General features: G+C 41.6%; 1 protein-coding gene across 2 annotated transcripts in view; it reads right to left on the bottom strand.

Annotated features, from left to right (window-relative positions):
- The window catches only part of SLU7 (SLU7 homolog, splicing factor), a 906055-nt gene that overhangs the window by 588499 nt on the left and 295942 nt on the right, over positions 1-21614 (bottom strand). For both annotated transcript variants that reach the window (XM_044084498.1, XM_044084499.1), the window contains exon 9: positions 646-743. In XM_044084498.1, coding sequence (XP_043940433.1) covers positions 646-743 — 98 coding nt within the window. The remainder of the gene's footprint in view (positions 1-645; positions 744-21614) is intronic.

Genomic DNA, 21614 nt, shown 5'->3' with positions numbered 1-21614 from the left:
GTCTTCAGACAAACAATATTTAACCTTTTGTTTTTCCTTTACAGGTTATAGCTAACTTGGAGAAGGCACTTCTGCCCCATCAAGAAGTCTCTTTACCCTGGTTACATCTAGTTTCATCCCCAGAGTGTCTAACTGGTCCAGAAGAGAAGATTCTCCAATGCCCAGATCAGGCACTGGAACAGCCAACATGGACATAGCTGACCCCCTGTATGTGATGGTTGAAAGGACTATACCAGAGGGAACCAGCGAGGTAAGTGAGGTGTCTGCGGAATAACTAATGGCCATTGCAAAGTTTCCCACCATCAGCTGAGGCACTGACTGAACTCACAGAGTCAGCAGGGGTTCTTTGACAGCTTTTTTCTTTTGAGGTACAGCAGGAGCATGGTTAGAATCCACGCTGTGACCACACAGGATGCTTCAAATGTAGTAGGTTTCAGTGGAACAAGTCAGCTGGAAGTTAAGTTGCCAAACAGTGTCCACAAGGGGCATGCTTACACAAACTAACATGCACAGTTCCCTAAACACAATAATGCATAAACAGCATACAACTATTCTATAATCATGTAAGACACGATTAACATTATGCAAACATATTAAACTTCAAGAAAAATACCACGTGGCTTTCCTTTCCATCTATAAACTTACTCATCAGGGTTTTTTCCTGCATTGCAATAAGGATTCTCTCTCATCGCTCTCGTTTTGGGATCATAGTAGGCAGAATTTGGATCCAAGTTTCGAAGGTACTAAAACAGAAATGTTGAATTACTTTTAAGAAGATGTGATTCAAATCCTTCAGCAACCCAATACACTCATAATCAAATGAATTTCTATGATCTACACAACTGTCAACAATCCCTATATGCCATTCTAGTCCTAAGCAAAATATCAATTTCTCACCCATTTGTATAAAATACGACTCCTTCATTTCCACACAGCATCTCTCTTCCATGAATAAATATGACATAATCAGCTCAGAACAAAGATTTAAGAAATTTCAAATTTCATCACAGTTCATATGACTATAACCAGTACAAAATCTTAAAATACAGATCTTGATAAGCACAGTGGAATTCTATTCCATATAGGAATCAACAGGTTTTTCTCTGAGCATTTCACTTCTTTTCAGTATCCAATAAACCATCAGAGCCAGTTCTCTAATTAGGTTTTCAGAATATAAATGAAGAGTCAAGGTAATTACAGCTCTCTCTTCCTGCTGATATTAACTTTGGGGTAACACAGGGATCTGTCAGTGGACTCGCACTCTACCACAAATCTTAACTCTGTGACGGTTGCTCTAAGCTACAACTATACCTTAAGTGGATTAGGCTGTCCTAAAATCTAGCTCTAACAACCAAAACATCAGTATGTTGTCTGACAATAATATAGCTGACATTAACTAATGGCTTTTCAAAAAGTTACTATCAGAAACTATAAATATGATGAGAATTCAACATTTATTCATTTGTTCTCTGATACCCACTTATCCTGTTCAGGACTGTGGAGAATGCAGAACCTGGCCTGTCCCTCAACAGTCAAAAGACAAGGAAATAAGCCTGAATGGGCCACCAGTCAATCAATAAATGCACACTCATAACAGGCACGCATATGGCAATTATTTGAAGGAGCATCAATTCACTCATGGAAGTGTTTGGGATGTGGGAGGTAAAGCACCTGGCAAAAAACAAGCAGACATAAGGAAGACATGCAGACTCGACAAAGGAGCTCAGAACAAAGAATTGAATGAGAACCAAGAGCTGTGAGGCAGCAATGCTAACCACCACAGCACTGTCCCTGTCCCAAAGGGTCACCTATTCAGTGCAATTCTAAGACTTAGCATTATATCCCACAAATGCTATGTACTGCAAGCCAACAACCCTCTGAAGTGAATAGTTACAACGAGAAAATACCAATCATTTTCACTTCCACCTGATTTATTTACTATACAAGAAAACTGACAAAAACTAAATGCACCCCTTAGTATTTCCCATTTTTTTTTATCTCCCGAATGAGAGCTGTCCTAACTGTGTTTACTTCAGAGAATGAATATGGGATACAAACATTCAATGAGGTCTCAAAAAACTAAAACTACCCATATGTGACCATGGGAGGACATAAACAATCAATTTATCCTTTTATCACCACACACAGAACACCACAGTGATAACCTAAAGCGCTAAACTGACTTCCCACAAAGAAAAAGTTCAAATAAGAAACATCAGTATTCATTATTCAAAAATGCTCTTTAAAAATGTTTGTCCTCCATTTGCTCAGACAGTCTGTACAGTCATCTGTTTGGGTCACTCAAATTCCCCTTCCAGTCCAACAATATATTGGCTACTCAGCTAAAAGGCCAAGTACTACAATGAAGGCCTTCTCTCTGGCTGTCCCATTCTAGGATAATTCACTACCTTCCTTCAGGTCAATGGATTGTCATCAATGTTTCTAGAATGACTCGAGTATCTGATCATTTTTTTCTTCCTGCTACAGCTTCTTTTTTACCCTGTTAAAAGACTGTCAAAACAAATTACTACTTAAGGAGCAGTTTAATCAATGCAGAACCGCAGTGGTACATGCAAGCTGAATTATATCCTGCTTCTGAAAATATGCATAACTGAAAAGTGACAGCTGACTTAAACACAATTTGTGTTGTAACTTAAACATCCCTAAATTAATAAATTAATAAATTCATTATAAACAAATATCTGCAGTTTGTGTACAAGTAACAGTAGTATAAGGTCTGACAATGATATGGACTGTTTCTATTTCGCAATTCATGACCATTACTTAAATGCTGCTAGTTTTTATTCACTTGTAGTTGCTTTTTATAATCTCTCAAGTTATGCCTGTAGATGAGCTGCCCTGTATGCACAAAGTATAGTTGTCTACACTTACCATAAATGTAGATGTTCGAGTGTATTCACTGTTGCAGTCATCACATTTGGGTTATCTGTTTGCAGTAGCCCTCAGCCGGCCTGATTATCAAAGTCTTGGGTCCAGCATCGGTTGCTGTCTCATCTTCCGTGACGTCAGGTAATCAGGGGAATAAAGCATGCAGCCGACGCCATTACATCAGTTTTTCTTGCCCCAGATGTCAGGTGCCCCCCTTAATGGGAAGCAATTAAACAAATAAATAAATTGTATATATATATATATATATATATATATATATATATATATATATATATATATACACACACAAGGTTATACACCTCCAACAAAAAAAACAAATACACCAAAAAGCTTTTAAGTATAGTAAAGGAGAATAGAGGTATAGCCAAAAGGAAGTCAGGGGGCTGGAGGGAGGGTAACAAGGACTGCAACAATGAATACACTCGAACATCTACATTTATCGTAAGTGTACACAACTCTACTATGTTCTTCGTGTTTCACTGTTGCAGTCATCACATTTGGGTAGATTCCCAAAGGTAAGTAAGGGAGGAATTTAGATAGCATTAGGACCAGCTATAAGGCCCTGTAAGACTGCAGTGGCAAAGCCAGCTCTGGATTTAGAGAAAATTGGCAAATGGTAATGCTTGGTGAAAGTACGTACAGAAGTCCAGGTAGCAGCTTCTAGGATGTCTCTGGTAGAGAAACCTCCGAGAAAGGCTGTAGAGGTAGATGCAGCCCTGGTTGAATGGTGTCTAATCCCCTGTGAGATAGGTTTTCCATGGTGCTTATAGCAGAAATGAATGCAATGGCCTATCCATTTAGAAATGGTTTGCTTTGAAATAGCCTTCCCCTCTGCCCCTGCAGCAGAGGCCACCAGCAGTTGTTCAGATTTCCTTTGAGGTTTAGTTCTGTCCAAGTAAAATCTAAGTTGTCTGTGCACATCTAAGGAGTGCAGTATCCATTCCCCTTTGTTCTGTGAACTAGAAAAGAAGGTTGGCAAATGAATGGACTGATTAAGAGCCACACTGGAAACCACCTTGGGCATGAAAGAGGGATTGGTCCTGAGGGACACCCTGTCCGCATGAAAGATGATGAAAGGCTCCAATGCCATAAGGACCTGTACTTCAGATACCCTTCTTGCTGAAGTGATTGCTAAAAGGAAAGCTGTTTTGCAAGAAAGGAATTTTAACTCTGCAGTTGCAGCTGGCTCAAAAGGGGGAAGAGTGAATTTTTCCAATACAAAATTAAGGTCCCAGGCTGGAGTTGGGGCTCTCCTGGGTGGTTTTAAGTTTTTGGCCCCTCTGAGGAATAGCTTGAGCAGTGGGTGAGAAAAGAGGGGTGGTTCTGTGGTGAAATGAGCTGAAATGGCTGAGGTGTGGATTTTAATGGAGGAAAAGGAAAGGCCCTTGTGAAGCATCTCAGTTAAGTATTGAAGAATCTGAGGTAAATTGGGAGCGGATGTGGCCATCCCTTGAGTTTGGTTCCAGGCACAGAATCTTTTCCATTTATCAGCATAACATTTTTTAGTACTAGGCCTTCTTGTCTCCAAAATGACATCCAACACTTGTTTACTGAGGGATGGTAACGGAGAGATTAGGTAATTAGCCAGGCTGCCACGTTCAGGGTTTGCAGCTGGGGGTGCAGAATCTGGCTCTCCTACTGAGACAGCAGGGTAGGGGGGTTCAAGGTAGGTGCCATGGGGCCAGCTGTGACACACTGTGAGAGAGGGGGTACCAGTGTTGGCGTGGCCAGTCTGGTGCAATCAGTATCATTATTGGTTTGTCCTGTTTGATGTTTAGTAGCACTTTGGAGAGGAGAGGCAGTGGAGGAAAGGCATAAACTGATAGATTTTTCCAGCTGAAGGACAGAGCATTCACTTTCCAAGCTTGTTTGTGGGGAGTCCTTGTGCAGAATTTGTCCAATTGGTAGTTCTGGGGGGAGGCAAACAGGTCTACATCTGGGATCCCCCATTTGTTGATCAACATGTTGAAAATCTTTGGTTCCAGTTTCCACTCTTGTGGGTCCATGAAATTTCTGCTTAGTTCGTCTGCCAGTGTATTTAGTTTTCCTGGCAGGAATTGAGCCTGTAGATGCACTTGGTAGCTCAAGGCTGTGTTCCACAGAGCCATGGCTAGTCTGCAGAGGGGGTAAGAATGGGTACCCCCCCCTGCTTGTTTATGTACCACATAACAGTGGTGTTTTCCATCTTTACCATTAATTGTCCTGGAAGAATGTGGTCCTTGAAGGCTGTTAGAGCTTTCTGTACAGCTAACATTTCCTTTTGATTTATGTGCAGGTGCATTTGACTTGGGTTCCATTTGCCCTGAATGCACTTCCCTGCCAGGTGAGCCCCCCCATGCATAGTCTGATGTGTCTGTTACGATGTGCATGGCAGGGGGCAATGTGAATGATAGTCCCCTGTTTTGGTGGCAGGCCTCTGTCCACCAAAGGAACTCTAGGCGTAAGCACGGTATGATAGGGATCCTTGCTTCAAGAGCCTGTGAATGTTGACACCATAGGCTTTTGACATACCATTGTAGTTTCCTCATATGCAACCTTGCATATGGAATTAGAAGAATGCAGAAAGCCATGAACCCCAAGGCTTGCAGTATTTTCCTTGCAGATAGCTGGGTTTTTATGACCACTTGTTTGAAGCAAGTTGTCAAATGAATCCATTTCTCTGGTGTGAGGAAAGCCATCTGGGAAATTGTATTCAAGCTTGCTCCCAGGAATATAAATTGTTGACAGGGTACCAGGTGGGATTTCTTTTCATTTATGGTGAACCCCAGACAAGTCAGTACCCTTTGAACAAAGGCCAGACGATTCAAAAGAATGTCATTGCTTTCTGCCTGAAATAGACAATCGTCCAGGTATGGGTATATTTGAATATTTCTTTGCCTGCAAAATGCAATGACTGGAGCTAGGCACTTTGTGAATACCCTGGGCGCAGTGGATAAGCCAAAGGGCAGTGCAGAGAACTGATAGTGCATGCAGCCTGCTTTGAAGCATAGATATCTTCTGCAAGACTCCCTGATAGGGATGTGCAGGTATGCTTCTTTTAAGTCTAGTGTTGCCAACCATGCATCCTTGCCTAGCATATGAAGCAGCTGATGAAGAGTCAGCATTTTGAATTTTGGAATCACCAGAAAGGTGTTTAGAATAGAAAGGTCCAGGATAGGATGCCATGTATTGCCTGTTCGGGGTACCAGAAAAAGTCTCAAATAGAAACCTTGTCCCTTTTCCTCTTCTGGTATCAACTGAATAGCCCCCATGTTTAAGAGACAGAGTACTTGATTTTGGGCCTCTGCCCACTAACTTGGGGGGTAGATCTGGCCACCCGCTTGGTGTTGGTAACATGTGGAAATGAAATCTGTATCCTTGGGACACTATATTTAAAACCCATTTGTCCTGGGTGATGAGTTCCCAGTTTTTGGCCTGCAGACCAATCTTTCCGCCTAAAGGAGCATTCAGTTGGGAAGTGCTTGGTAGTTTTAAAAGCAAGTCATTGAGACAGTTTTCCATAGGGGGAGTCTTACTACTCCCAGGTTGGGGTGCGGAAACCCCCATTACCTAGTCTTGTGTGCCCCTTGGGACTGAAACCTGGGGTTTCTGCTGTGTCTGGGTTTGGTTCGCGAAGACCTCGGAGGGGCTGGAAAGGACCAATTTTTTGAGGGCCTGTGCCTACTAAATTTAGGAGGCTGTACTTGTAAGAAATCTTTAATAGTTTGCATAGATTTAGCTCTATCTTCCATCTTTTTAAGAACTTTCTCAGCCTTGTTGCCAAACAGGCGATCTTGACATAAGGGAGCATCCAACAATTTAGCTTTAAAATGATCAGGCAAACCTTGCTCCTTAAGCCAAGCATGCCTTCTGAGCACAGACCCAGTAACAGCAGCCCTGCAAGAGGCCTCTAATGAATCAAATCCACATTGCAAAGTATGTTTTCTAACCTGTTCAGCAGAATGTATTAAATCCTGTAATTCTTAATTTTCAGCACAGTCGGGAATTAACATCATTTTCTGTTAACGCAATCCAACAACATGTTGTTGATACTTTAACATATGAAACTGGCAGTTTAAAGCCCTAATGTTTCTTACCCCAAATATCCAGCGCCCTGGAGTCTCTATCAGAGGGGGTAGGATTTTTAGCAGTAGAAGCCTTAATGCCCTTGGGTCCCTGTGAAATAGTCTCTGGATCCGCAATAGGATTTTTAAAAAGGAACTTGTGAGAATCAGGAACCATGTAATATCTGTCAGGTTTTCTGGGAGCAGGAGGCAAAGAATCAGGGACCAAACTAGATTCTGTAAAGGCATCATCAACAATGTCTAGTACAGGAGGTATAGCTAAAGGCCTATGCTGAGGCAGGAGTAAGAAATCCCTAAGCCTCTTTTTTGAATCAGAAAAATACTGGCTTTCCAATGGAAATGCTCCCTTAGAGTATGTAAGGTCTCACCAAAAGAAAAATCCTCTGGAGGGGAAGCAGAGGGAATACAGACCTCTGCATCAGATTCCTCATAAGTAGATAAGGGCAAATCCAGATCATCAGAAGAATCAAGAAAAATCAGAATCCTGTTCAGAAGATTCATAAACAACTTCAGTCCTAAGTCTCTTAGAAGGGGGAGGTTGGCTACCCCTGATTAGAGTTATAAGATCTTCAGCCATTCTTATAATTTGTTTTTTAGGCATAGAGGCCTGAGCATGTGGCCAGTGCGTCGATTTCTTAGGCATGGTTCGAGATTTTGGTCTACATGAAGAAGGAGGCGTCGGTTTAATATGCAAGTCCGTAGGCCTGAATACACCCTCAGAAGTCGGTGCCTGCACAGCGGCTCTGGACCCATCCAAGGTAGAGACATCCGCAGGTTCCACAGTTGAAGCATCTCATGGCATACTGGACTCCGAATGGGTCTCAGTAGAGGCCTGCGAGTCAGAAGTAGCGGGTATCAGGGGCTGCGAAAGTGCCTCACTGAGTACCAGCGAAGTGGAGACTGGATTAGAAGAAGCGTCGTTGGCAGCTTTGGACCTCGACTGCCTGTCTCTGTCTTTATCTTTGCTTTTTTCAGAATCCCAGTAGTCGGATGGCTAACCGACATTTTTGGATAATCAAACTGAGAACCGAAATATTTAGAAGCGAAAATATACTGACGACGGATAGTGCACTGATTAAATAAAGCACAAAACTGACAGCAAGGTACGTCGTGGTCAGGGTCTAGGCAAGGAATACAGTACGATTGAAAATCTTTGTGAGGTATTTGCTTTCCACAAGTAATGCAATTATTAACTTTTACTGACATCGGTAAGGAGCAAGAAAATGTTTCCCCAATGGGGAACTTAGCTTTAGTTGAAGACTTTGGTTCTGAAACTCGAAAACGAAAATTTCAGGAGTCAGCCGACCGGCACTTGCAAACTGCTTCTGCTTCGGGCACCGCACAGCAAGAAAGACTGATGTAATGGTGTTGGCTGCATGTTTTATACCCCTGACGACCTGACATCATGGAAGAACGGACAGCAATCAGGCCGACTGAGGGCTACTGCAAGCAGATAACCCAAATGTAATGACTGCAACATTGAAACACGAAGAACATCTTCAAGTTCACCTCTGGTTTATTACCCCTGTCCCTCACAGATAGGAGAAACGTAAATATCCCAACATATTTTTGCTATGCCTATCTCTAGGTAATCAATATGCAAAATATCAGGGCTAAAACGTACCGGGAGTATGCAAGTCTAGGCGGCTTAAAATCCTCACAGATGAACAGCTTAGTAAGTACATATGAACCTATGCAAGGTCCAGTGCATTCAACTAGTTACCAAATGGAAATAATTACATTAGTACAGTTCAATATTACTGTACATTTTAATTTAACCCAGTACAACCTGTTTTAAATGAGCACAATGAAATGAATGATTTAGACTAATCCAAACCACGATTTTTTTTTAACCTGACAACTTTAAATGGACGAAAACACACATGCATACACATTTATAAGAACATGTGTGGGGGCGCATCTGGTGCATGAAATATCTAGCACTTTAAGATAAGGAAACTTTTTTTTTTTTTTTTTAAAGATGTGCGGCAAAGCTTAAGAAATAATGAACCAAGGGATGGACTTTTAAAAGAAACAAACGTGACCTTATCAAAAACAGTGGGTTTGTGTACAAACAAGTGAAACAGTAAACAGTTAAAATAATTAATACAGAATAAAAAAATACATAAAAAATATTAGTCAAATAATAATTAAATGATAATAAACAAAGGCAGGATGTTTTGCAAAACTAATGAATACAAAAACAGAGACATGTGAGGATACAATACGGAGGTCAGAATGCTCACATCATTTTAATTCAAAATTTCAGTACATGTGGCTATAAGCATGACAGATAGCAAGCCTTGCCCTTCGCCAGAAAAAAATACTTTTCTCAATGATGTTTAAAAGAAAAAAAAGTGTGTTGAAAAGAATTTGCATGGTGTTGAACAGAAACATGAAAATAAGCTGTTTCCTTGTACTGCTAAAGTGAAAGCTGATACAGTAAAATGAAAATGCTTATGATTCATCTGAAACATTGAGAGAACAGCAAATAACATGACTGTTGGCAAGACGTTAATGGACATAATATAAAATTTAAAGTAGATATAACTACAGAGTATAATACTGCTTTTTGCCAAACATTAATGGACATATGAAATACAACTACAGAGCATAATACTTCTTTTTGCCAAACATGAAACTTTATTTAAAATGTAATGTGAAATACAAACATAGATCCATAAGATAAAATACGTCAATACAATGAAAACAGGTGTCACCTGTTCGTCTCTAATACATATAACAAGAAGGCTTGGGGTTTTGTTCAGATGCTTTAATATACACAAACACATGAGGATGGACAGCAGCATCATTAAATACGAACAAACTAGTTAAACAGAACTTACATACATACAAGCTCGCATCTTAACAGCTAACTACAAAATGGCAGTCAGGCTCACACATGCTCAGTATTTATACTCTAGTGCAAGCCCTTAGATAGCTTCTTAAACATATATACACACATAGTGGTCTACATTCCCCCTCTTAATAAGATTGCACTTCATGCAAAATAATGTTAGAGCCAGGCATGCATTACTATGTACATTAGAACTAAAATACAATGTTCATGTTCCAGTTGCTTGATATCTGCTACAGGGTTTAGAGATTCAACCATATCTTGTAATATAACATTTGGGACTAGATTTAGCAACAGGGACAGTCTGCGGTGCACAACTCGTATCAGGAACTTCTGAATTTGTCACAGGAGCAGGAATGTCCTCTGGAATTTAAACATCAGACAACTCACTCTGAGATGGTCTTTCTCACAGATTATTTGCTGTAGTATATGCTCAAACATCAGTCTCAAATGTTTCTGATTCTGCCTAAAAGTTGCTCCTTCTGACGCTATAATGTACAATCTTGGCTCTGGACCAATATTCTTCATGACACCAATCCCGATCATAACCTTTGGACATCTGCATCCTTAGAACTTCTCCTTCTAATAATGGATAGAGAGGTCTACTGGTCTTATAGTAGTAGGACTTCTGGGATAGGCGCTTTTTCAACAGATTGGCTTTCGCCGATCTGCTGTTCTTGACACATGGGACCCACAATTAACTACTGACTGGTAATGTGGTTCTGGTTTGTCTTGACAGACTTCTCTGAGTAGGTGAACCAAGATGTTTATCACGAGGAACATTTTTGAGATTAAAGAGATTCAAGTAAACATCACTACTGTCTCGTTTGGACTTCTCAAGTAACTGCTTTGCACATTGCACTGCTCGTTCTGCCAAACCATTTGACTGTGGGTACTCTGGACTACTTGTGACATGAGTAAAGTCCCATTCTTCAGCAAATCTTTTGAACTACTGCCTTGTAAACTGCAAGCCACTGTCAGAAATAACTGTGTGGACTTCCATGCACTGCAAAATGACATTTAATCTTAGTAATGACAGTACTAGATGCCAGGTTAGGAAGTAAGTTAATCTTGAACCAACTGGAGTAACAGTCTACTAACACCAAATAGTGTTGACCACTCCACTTGAAAATATTAGTGGCTACTGTTGACAAAGGTAGTTCCGGAATCTGGTTTAGCTGAAGTGGTTCTTTCTGTTGGGTCTGTATTATATATTCGAAGTTTAAAAACCTGGAACCTCATATGTTCGGAAACATATGAGCGACGTTTGAAACTACGACAATATAATAAAAAATTACTTACCTGAACGCTCTGAGCAATCCCCCCCTGCATCCCCCCCATCCTCCCCTACTTAAATATACCATCTCCGAGATCGCACTTAAAAAAAGGGACATTTTCCCGTTCTGCGTCATACGGAGCCGTTGCTTTTAACCTTCCAACTTTTCAAAGTTCGATCATACGGTGTCGACCATATGACAGTCAAACTTTGAAAAGTTTGAATAATTAACAGGGACCCTTTCTGTCAATGAGGCTTATTACTATTACTAACTGAACCAGATAAAAGTGCTCTCTCAATGTCTTGTGACAGAGAAGGCCAAAATACTAGGTCTCTTGCCCTTCTTTTGGTAGATTCGGTTCCTGGATGACCATGATGCAAGATAGTAATGTACTCAAGTTGCAAGGACTGTGGAACTACTACTTCCAGATCTTTCATTATGATACCTTTGTCAGACAAAATCTCATCTCTGTATGGAAAATGAGGCTGCACTTCTTGAGGTAAACTAGATTGCTTTGACTGCCATCCTTGATTGATAAAATGGTTGAGCCTTTGTAAAACTGGATCTGTGGTTGCATGTTCTTTCAGCTCAGCAAGGCGTGTGGAAGACAAATTACACACTTCCATGACTTCAAAATCATCAATCGAATGAGAACTTTGATTATCATTCTGTTCAGTGGTATTTCTGGGTGATATGCCTAATGTATCAGCAAGACAAAGAAATTTGCCTTTCTTGTAGACAAGATTGAAATTGTATGTTTCCAATCTCAGCATCATACGTTGCAGTCTGGCTGGAGATGAATACATTAGCTTTCTCAGAATAGTGACTAATGGTTGGTGGTCTGTTTTGATCTGGACAGGTCTACCATGAACATAATCATGAAACTTTGAACATGCAAACACTATTGCCAAAAGCTCTTTCTCAATCTGGGCGTATTGCTGTTCCATTTGGGTAAGAGTTCTCAATGTATAGGTAATAGGTTGATCCTCTTGTAGAATAAAGTACAGTTGTGTACCTACCATAAATGTAGATGTAAGAGTGTATTCACTGTTGCAGTCATTACAATTGGGTTATCCTGCTGGAAGGCCACCCACAGTCAGCCCGAATTCCAAAGTCTAGGTCCGGCGTCAGTTGCTGTCGCCTCCTCCCTGACGTCAGTGCTCCAGGGGTATAAAAGATGCAGCCGATGCCATTTTCTTCAGTTTTTCTTGCCCCTAAAATGGTAGGCTAAATTATGCCAATAAGCATGCATGCATGCACAAACAACAACTTTTCCTTCATCTACAAGCAAATACACCACATAGGTTGTGTAGAATAGAGAAGTACAGATAAACCCAGGGAGGCTGGTGCTAAATAGGATTAGGAGAGGCCATCAGGCCCTGCAGAACTGCAGTGGCAAAACCTGCCCTGGATTTAGAGTACAGAGGTAAGTGATAGTGCTTTGTAAAAGTATGCACTGAACTCCAAGTTGCAGCCTCTAAGATGTCTTTGGTTGGTACTCCTCTGAGGAAAGCTGCTGAAGTGGCTGCTCCTCTGGTTGAATGTGGCCTAACGCCCTTAGGCACTGATTTGCCATGCTGTGACTAGCAGAAATGAATGCAGTGGCCTATCCACTTTGAAATAGTCTGCTTTGAGATGGGCTTTCCTTGTGATCCTGCAGCATATGCCACTAGAAGTTGTTCAGTCTTTCTGAAAGCTTTGGTTCTGTCCAAGTAGAAGCGTAGCTGCCTGCGAACGTCCAAAGAATGCAGAATTCTCTCACCCTTATTCTAAGGGTTTGGATAAAAGGTAGGCAAATGGATTGTTTGGTTAAGGACCACACTGGACACTACCTTAGGCATAAATGTAGGGTTTGTCCGCAGAGAAACCCTGTCAGGATGGAAAATGATAAAAGGTTCCACAGCCATGAGTGCCTGTAACTCTGAGACTCGTCTAGCAGAGGTTATTGCTAGGAGCAAAGCTGTTTTCCAGGATAAGAATTTTATATCAGCTGTAGAGGCTGGCTCAAACGGAGGCAGTGTGAGTTTTTCCAAGACATAGTTGAGGTCCCATGCAGGTATTGGTGCTCTCCTTGGAGGTGTTATGTTTTTGGCCCCTCTGAGAAACTGCCTTAGCAATGGATGTGAAAAAATAGGTGGTTCTGTACAGTAATGAGCTGAAATGGCAGAGTCATGAATTTTAACTGATAAAAAGGAAAGGCCTTTATCAAGCATCTCAGTTAGGTATTGCAAAATCTGAGGAATATTTGGAACAATTGTGTTAAAACCTTGTGCCTGGTTCCAAGCGCAGAATGTCTTCCATTTTTCTGCATAAGATTTTCTGGTGCTAGGTCTCCTGGCTTCCAAAATAACAGTCATCACTGCTTTAAAGAGAGGTGTGTCTTGACTGGCTACATTATCCACCATGCTGCCAGGTTTAAGGTCCTGAGTTGGCTGTGCAGTATCTGACTGTCTTGTTGGGTCAATAAGTGAGGAATTTCAGGTAATGTCCAAGTTAGGAATTGAGACAAGCTCTTTAGGATTGGGTACCAGTGCTGGTGGGGTCAGTCGGGGAAATCAGTATCATTTTTGGTCTCTCTTGTCTGACCTTGAGGAGTACCTTGGGGAGGAGAGGCAGAGGAGGAAAAGCATATACTGTTAGGTTTTTCCAGCTGAAAGATACAGCATCCACTTTCCATGCTTGCTTGTGATAAGTCCTTGGGCAGAATCTCTGTATTTGGTAGTTGTGAGGGGAGGCAAATAGGTCTATGTCCGGGCATCCCCAGTTTCTTGTTATCATGCTGAAGACTTGTGGATCCAATTTCCACTCGTGGGGATCCATTAGGTTTCTGCTTAGTACGTCTGCCAGGGTATTTGTCCTTCCTGGCAGGAATTGGGCTTGCAGATGTACTTTGTAAGTCAATGCTGTGTCCCACAAGTTCATGGCTAGTCTGCAGAGGGGTAGGAATGTGTGCCTCCCTGCTTGTTTATGTACCACATGACTGTAGTATTGTCCATCCTTATCAGTAGTTGTCCTGGATGAAGTAGATCCTTGAAGGCTATCGGAGCATTCTGAACAGCTAGCATCTCTTTTTGATTGATATGTAGATGCATTTGACTTGCGGACCATGTGCCCTGAATACATCTTCCTGCCATATGGGCCCCCCAGGCATAATCTGATGCATCTGTTATCAATGTCTGCCTGGCTGTGGGTAAGGTGAACGGCTGTCCCGTGTTGTGGTGACAGGCTTTTGCCCACCATCGAAACTCCTGTTGCAGGCAGGGAATAAGGGTAATTATTGTTTCCAGGCTGTGTCTATTTTGAGTCCAAACACTTTTTAGATACCATTGAAGTTTAATCATATGCAGTCTTGCATATGGAATTAGGAGAATGCAGGATGCCATGAAGCTCAAAGCCTGCAGAATTTTTCTTGCAGACAACTGGGTCTTTGTTGCCAATATTTTGAAATAAGTAGTCAGTTGTCTGTGTTTGTCTGGCATGAGATAAGCCATCTGAGCTGTTGTATTTAAGCTTGCACCCAGGAATATTATTTCTTGAGAGGGTACGAGTTTTGATTTCTTTTCGTTTACTGTGTACCCTAGACCTGTTAGTAATCTTTTTACAAAAAACAGATGCTGTAGTAGGATGTCCTTGTTCTCTGCTTAAATAAGGCAGTTGTCCAAGTAAGGCTATATTTGTAATCCTCTTTGTCTGCAAAATGCAATCACTGGTGCCAGGCATTTTGTGAAGACCCTGGGTGCAGTAGATAAGCCAAAGGGCAGTGCAGAGAACTGGTAGTGCATTGAGCCAGCTATAAATCTGAGGTATCTTCTGCATGACTGTCTGATTGGTACATGCAGGTATGCCTCTTTTAGGTCTAAAGTCACTAGCCAAGCCTTCTTGCCAAGCATGGGCAAAAGCTGCTGCAGAGTTAACATTTTGAATTTTGGAATATCCAGAAATGAGTTTAGGATAGACAGGTCCAGTATTGGTCTCCAGGCTTTGTCCTTTCTGGGCACCAAGAATAGCCTTGAGTAGAATCCTAGTCCCTGCTCTTGCTGTGGTACTAGCTGAATGGCTCTCATGGCCATGAGCGATAAAACTTGTTTTTGTGCCTCTGCCCATTGGTTGCGTGGCAGGTCTGGCATACCATTTTGGCCTTGGCAGGGTGTGAAAGTGGAACCTGTAGCCTTGTGATACGATATTTAAGACCCATTTGTCCTGGGTGATCACGTGCCAATTTTGTGAAAAAAGTGCTAGTTTTTCCCCCAAAGGGGCTGCCAGAAGATAAGTGCTTGGTGCTGGCAGAGGTTTCCTGTATGGCTGTGATTTTTCCTCTCCGTTTTTGGAGGTAGAAGCACCCAATTGTTTAGACCTGTATGGGCTGTGATCTGCCTCTGGGGCATCTGTATCTGCCTCTTTGTGGCCTGTCTGACACTGGAAAGGACCAATTCTTTGTAGGCCAGTTCCTGCTAAATCTGGGAGGCTGTACCTGCAAGAAATCCTTGACTGTTTGCATAGATTTAGCTTTATCCTCCATTTTCTTCAACACCTCTTCTGCTTTAACACCAAACAAAGTATCATGCTGTAATGGAGCATCTAATAATTTTGCTTTAAAATGATCAGGCAGATTCTGTTCTTTTAACCAAGCATGCCTCCTAATGACAGATTTATTAAAGTAAAAATAAGTTTTAGTCTGTGCTGTTATTTCCATCGCTGTGGAGTTTTGTGTTTTGGAGTTTACAAACTGTTTTCAGCAGTTTGTGGTGTTTTTTGATGCTCCTAATGACAGAACCTGTAACAGCGGCCCTGCAGGAGGCCTCTAGAGAATCAAAACCACATTGCAAAGTATGCTTTCCTACTTGTTCAGCTGCATGCAATAAATCCTGCATTTCCTTGTTTTCTGCACATTCTGAATTTGTCAACATTTTCTGTTTAAGCAGTGGCATAAGATATTGCTGATATTTAAGCATATGAAATTGGCAATTTAAAGCTCTTACAGCCAAGGTAGCAGAAGTATAAATCTTTTTCCCCCATGTGTCCAGGGCCCTAGAATCCCTATTAGAGGGAATAGGGTTTTTTGCAGTGGAAGCCTTGACCCCTTTGGGACCCTGAGAGAGAGTTTCTGGGTCAGCAGTAGGGTTTTTATAAAGAAATTTATGTGAATCAGGAACCCTGTAGTATCGGTCTGGCTTAACAGGAGCTGGAGGTAAAGAGTCTGGAGACAGACCGGACTCTGAGAATACATCATCTACAATGCCTGAAACAGGAGGGATAGCAAGGGGCCTGTGCTGAGGTAATAAAAGCAAATCTCTGAGCCTTTTCTTGGATTCTGAGTAATCCTGGCTCTCCCAGTAGAAATGCTCCCTCATAGTATGCAGTGTCTCCCCAAAAGAATAATCCTCAGGAGGAGTGGCTGAAGGTATAGATTCTTCAGCATCAGAATCCTCATAGGGAGAAAGAGAATATTCCTGTTCAAAAGAGGAATCAGATGAACTGGAAACCTGATCTGAAGATTCATATTCTATCTCTTGCCTAGGCCTCTTATCAGGAGGGGGATGGGAACTCCTGATCAAAGTAATTAGGTCTTCGGCCATTTTAAGCATCTGTTTTTTAGGCATAGAGGCTTGTCCAGGAGAATGCTGCACTTGTTTCTTTGTTTTTAGAGCTGCTTTAGCCTTTGTCTTTGGAACTGAAGTAGGTTTCACATATAACTGTGTAGGCATGAAAACACCCTCAGAAGCTGATGCCTGCTCAGCGGCTCCGGATCCATCTGAGGGAATAGTTTCCGAGTGTCCAATACCTTGAGTTTCCAGCGGCCTAGTCAGCTCCATGTGGGAGTCGGAAGCGGCCTGTGGCTCTGAGGTAGCGGGCATCAGGGGCTGCGAAAGCACCTCACTGAGAACCGGCGACTGGCTTAGCAGAAGCCTCGTCAGTTTTGGACCTCGGATGCCTGTCCTTTTCTTTTTCTTTGCATTTTTTATAAACTCCGCTATTATATAATTGAATCTTCTGCCAAAGTAATGAAATGCAAAATCGTACCGACGCTTAATATTGCATTGGTTAAATCTAGCACAAAACCGACAACTAGCAACGTTGTGGTCAGGGCCTAGGCAAGGAATACAGTAAGAATGAAAATCCTTATGAGGTACTTGCTTCTCACAAGAAATACAATTATTAACTTTTTCTGACATTGGTCTGGAGCAAGAAAAAAGTTTCCCCAACGGGGTACTTAGCTTTAATGAAGACTTCGGATCTGAAATTCGAATTTGAAAATCTCAGGAGTCGGCCAACCGGCACTTGCGAACTGTTTTGCTTCGGGCACCGCATGGCATGAAAGACTGAAGAAAATGGCGTTGGCTGCATCTTTTATACCCTTGGTGCACTGACGTCAGGGAGGAGGCGACAGCAACCGACGCCGGACCTAGACTTTGGAATTCGGGCCGACTGCGAGTAGCCTGCAAGCAGGATAACCCAATTGTAATGACTGCAACAGTGAAACACGATGAACATCTGTACCAAGTCCAAATTTTGAAGCATCGTAGGAAAGTGTAACTGGTTTGTGAACATCAAAGTATCTGAGCGTTGGTGGACTGGCAATTCTCTGTTTCAGGACATCAAATGCCATTTGATTCTGCTCTGACCGAGACCACAAGATGTCTTTACATGTCAGCTCTTTGAGTGGTGCTGATAGTTGGCTCAAGTCTGGAATGAAGTTGGCTAGGTAGCTGACTATACCAAGAAAATGTTGCAGGGCTTGAACATTGTTTGGTGCTGGCATCTCCAAAATGGCTGTTTTTGAAGGATATGGTTGTAGGCCTGTACTTGTGAAGAAATGACCAACATAAGGAACTTCATGCAGCCTGAATTTGCACTTCTGTGCCTTGAGCTTAAGATTTACTTGGACTGTCCTTTCTGGAATTTGTCTTAGAGGTTTCTGTCATGCTCAGCTTCATCACAACTTCCAACCAGTATGTCTACTAAAATAGCACAGGGGTGCCTAGAAATAAATTGCTCCATTGCATGCTGAAAGACTTCACTTGCAGAATTTATCCCAAGTGGCATTCTCAAAAATCTGTACCCGCCAAACAGAGTAATGAATGTAGTGAGCACTGAGGATTTTTTGTCAAGCTGAATTTGTCAAAATGAACTCTGTATCCAAGACAGAAAAATAGTGGCATTTGGCATCAAGGCTGCAACTTCCTTGACTATGCACATTGGATAATGAGGTCTTTTTAGCTCTTTGTTCAAATCTCGTGGATCAATTCATATTCTGATGTCATCTGAGCTTTTCTTATGAGCTACCACCATGGAAGATACTCATTCAGTTGGAGTTTCCACTGGACAAATTACACCTTATCGCACCATTTTACCTAACTTGGCTTTGACTCTGTCCTGCATGGCTATTGGAACTTTACATGCTGGCCTCATAACTGGACTGGCCTCTGGGTCTAACTTCATGAAATACACAACTAGAAGTTTGCCTAGTTTGTTTTGGAAAAGATCAGCATAGGTAGAAAATGTGCTGGGCAAAATTAGAGCAGCGGTCTTTCAAGCTAACATGATGGATTTCCTTATTAAATGAAAGCAGTCTCATTTTCAGAGAGTCTTTGAGCCCTAATAATGACTGAACGCGCCTCTTGACCACATAAAATAACAAGTTGCAGCTTCTTCTACTCTGCTGGAAGTAACATGAAAGCACTACTGAGCCTTCGGTTTAAATTTCTTCACCTCCATAAGCAACAAGCTTTTCACACCTTGCCAAATCAAGCTTTTCACCTTTACATACTCTAGCAAATGTTTCTGCAGACATAACATTGCACTTGGAACCTGTATCAACTTTGACCTCTATGGGTTTGCCATATATCCAAACAGTACAAAATACTTCATTCTTGCCCCTTAAATCTAGTGCACTGACCGTTTCATGAAGCACTGACACACCATCAACATAAGAGTAGGCTCGTCACAGTCTAACTGATCAACTCGTTTCATAAAAGGTTCCCTTTTAATAAAAGAGTGTGGGCCTTTTGATTTACAGAATTTTTTGAAGTGATTCTGTTTACTACATTTGTGGCATTGTTGACCAAAAGCTAAACATTTCTCCTTTTTAGATTCATGATTGCTGCCGCAATTACGACAGTTGGCAATGAAATTTGGTACGTTAGGAGTGGTGGCAACCACAAATCCTTTTGATTTTGCTGACTCACTCTTGTGCTTCACTGAGGCTTTGCGAAGCCTGGAATTTGCTAGAAAGTTCTGGGGAGACCTGCAGCACTCCCTGTGAAACCCCATTGCTGTTATGTGCTTGGATCTGTTTCTTTTAATAACGTGCTGCATACTATTAACATGAGTTTTATCACTGTGCCTTCCAAAGCTGCTCTCATTTGTAAGCATATTTGTGTGCTTTTCTATAAGCTCTTATATCTGACAAATCTCAATGGCCTTATTCAAAGTCAAATCACTGTCACAAAGCAAAATCTTTCTCACAGCATCATCTTTTATACCACAAACCAGTCTGTCTTTTATCAACTCATCCCACCAAATCTGCACGTTTTAGCTTTATTTCTCAGGTCAGTTATATATGCTGCAAAAGTTTCACCAGGCTTTTGATCGCTTGTGTAAAATAAGTGCCTCTCCATTGTAATGTTTGTCTGAGGGTTACACATTTATCTAAATTTATGTTTTAAGCACTCTGGGTCCTCCCTTGGCTCAGCCTGTACAACAATATGACACTTTTCCCCCTCTCCAGCATAAACAGCAGGTGCATACACAAATGAACGTTCCCTTTCTACAACTTCTGATCCAGCTAAATTAAGTAGAATAAATACCTTTGTATGATCATCTTTATCAGAAAATACAGCCTGTATGAAAATGTCATACTCTTGCTCAAACACTTTCCAGTTGTCAGCAATATTACTGTCAAACACAAGTGCACTGGGCTTTCAAAATCCATCTGCCATGCCTACAAAGTATGCACAAACACAATGAAAATATGGCCCTTGTAATTATGTACGAACGAACTGTGCTGTGAGCTTGTAACAACATTCAAATGCACAATAAACTCTTCAAAATACTTTACCTTGTGAAATATGCCTTGTAATGGTTGTACTTTGCAAAAAGTACAGTTGTGTACACTTACCATAAATGTAGATGTTCGAATGTATTCACTGTTGCAGTTATTACATTTGGGTAATCTGCTGGCAGGTTGCCCTCAGTTGGCCTGAATTCCAAAGTCTTGGGTCCTGCATTGGTTGCTGTCTCCTCTTCCATGACGTCAGGTCGTCAGGGGTATAAAACAAGCAGCCGACGCCATTTTCTTTAGTTTTTCTTGCCCCAGATGTCAGGTGCCCCCAAAAAGGTAGCAAAAATATAAATAAATGCATCAATATAAACTTTACCTTCATCTACAAGCAAATACACCACATAGGTTGTAGAAGATAGAGAAGGAAAGAGAAACTCCAGAATGAAAGGGGGATGGCGGGCAGGTAACCTGGACTGCAACAGTGAATGCACTCGAACATCTACATTTATGGTTAAGTGTACACACCTGTACTATGTTCTTCATGTTTCACTGTTGAAGTCATTACATTTGGGTAGAATCCCAAAGCTATGGTTGGGAGGCTGGAGCTAAACAGCATTAGGTGTGGCTATAAGGCCCTGCAGAACTGCAGTGGCAAAGCCTGCCCTGGACTTAGAGAGAGGCAAATGATAATGCTTTGTAAAGGTGTGAATAGAACTCCAAGTAGCAGCCTCTAGAATGTCTTTGGCTGGTACTCCTCTGAGAAAGGCTGCTGAAATAGCTGCAGCTCTTAGTGGAATGAGACCTAATGCCCTTGGGCACAGGTTTACCATGGTGTAAGTAGCAGAAACGAATGCAGTGGCGTATCCACTTTGAAATAGTCTGCTTTGAAATAGCCTTTCCTTCTGATCCTGTAGCATATGTCACTAGTAATTGCTCAGTTTTTCTTAGAGCTTTAGTCCTTCTCAAGTAGAATCTTAGCTGTCTGTGTACATCCAAGGAATGCAGAATTCTCTCCCCCTTGTTCTGCGGATTTGGGTAAAAGGTTGGCAGATGAATAGTTTGGTTAAGAGCCACACTGGAAACCACCTTAGGCATAAATGTTGGATTTGTCCCCAGAGACACCCTGTCTGGGTAAAATATGATAAAAGGCTCCACAGCCATGAGGGCTTGTAGCTCTGAGACTCTTTTTGCTGAAGTAATTGCTAGTAGCAGAGCTGTTTTCCATTATAAGAACTTTATATCAGCAGTAGCAGCTGGTTCAAATGGAGGCAGGGTGAGCTTTTCCAACACATAATTGATGTCCCATGCAGGTATTGGTGATCTTCTAGGAGGCCTTACATTTCTGGCTCCTCTAAGATACTGCTTTAGTAAAGGATGAGAAAGATTGATGGCTCTGTAGTGTAATGAGCCGAAATGGCAGAGGCATGGATTTTAATTGATGAGAAAGATAGGCCTTTGTCAAACATCTCAGTCAAGTATTGTAATATCTAAGGAATATTTGGTTC

The sequence above is a fragment of the Protopterus annectens genome, chromosome 9.part0 (genome assembly GCF_019279795.1).
Source record: "Protopterus annectens isolate FY-2018-M chromosome 9.part0, PAN1.0, whole genome shotgun sequence".
NCBI classification, from domain to species: Eukaryota; Metazoa; Chordata; order Ceratodontiformes; family Protopteridae; genus Protopterus; species Protopterus annectens.
The sequence above is the reverse complement of the archived record's forward strand: the minus strand, read 5'-3'. Positions and strand labels throughout refer to the sequence as shown.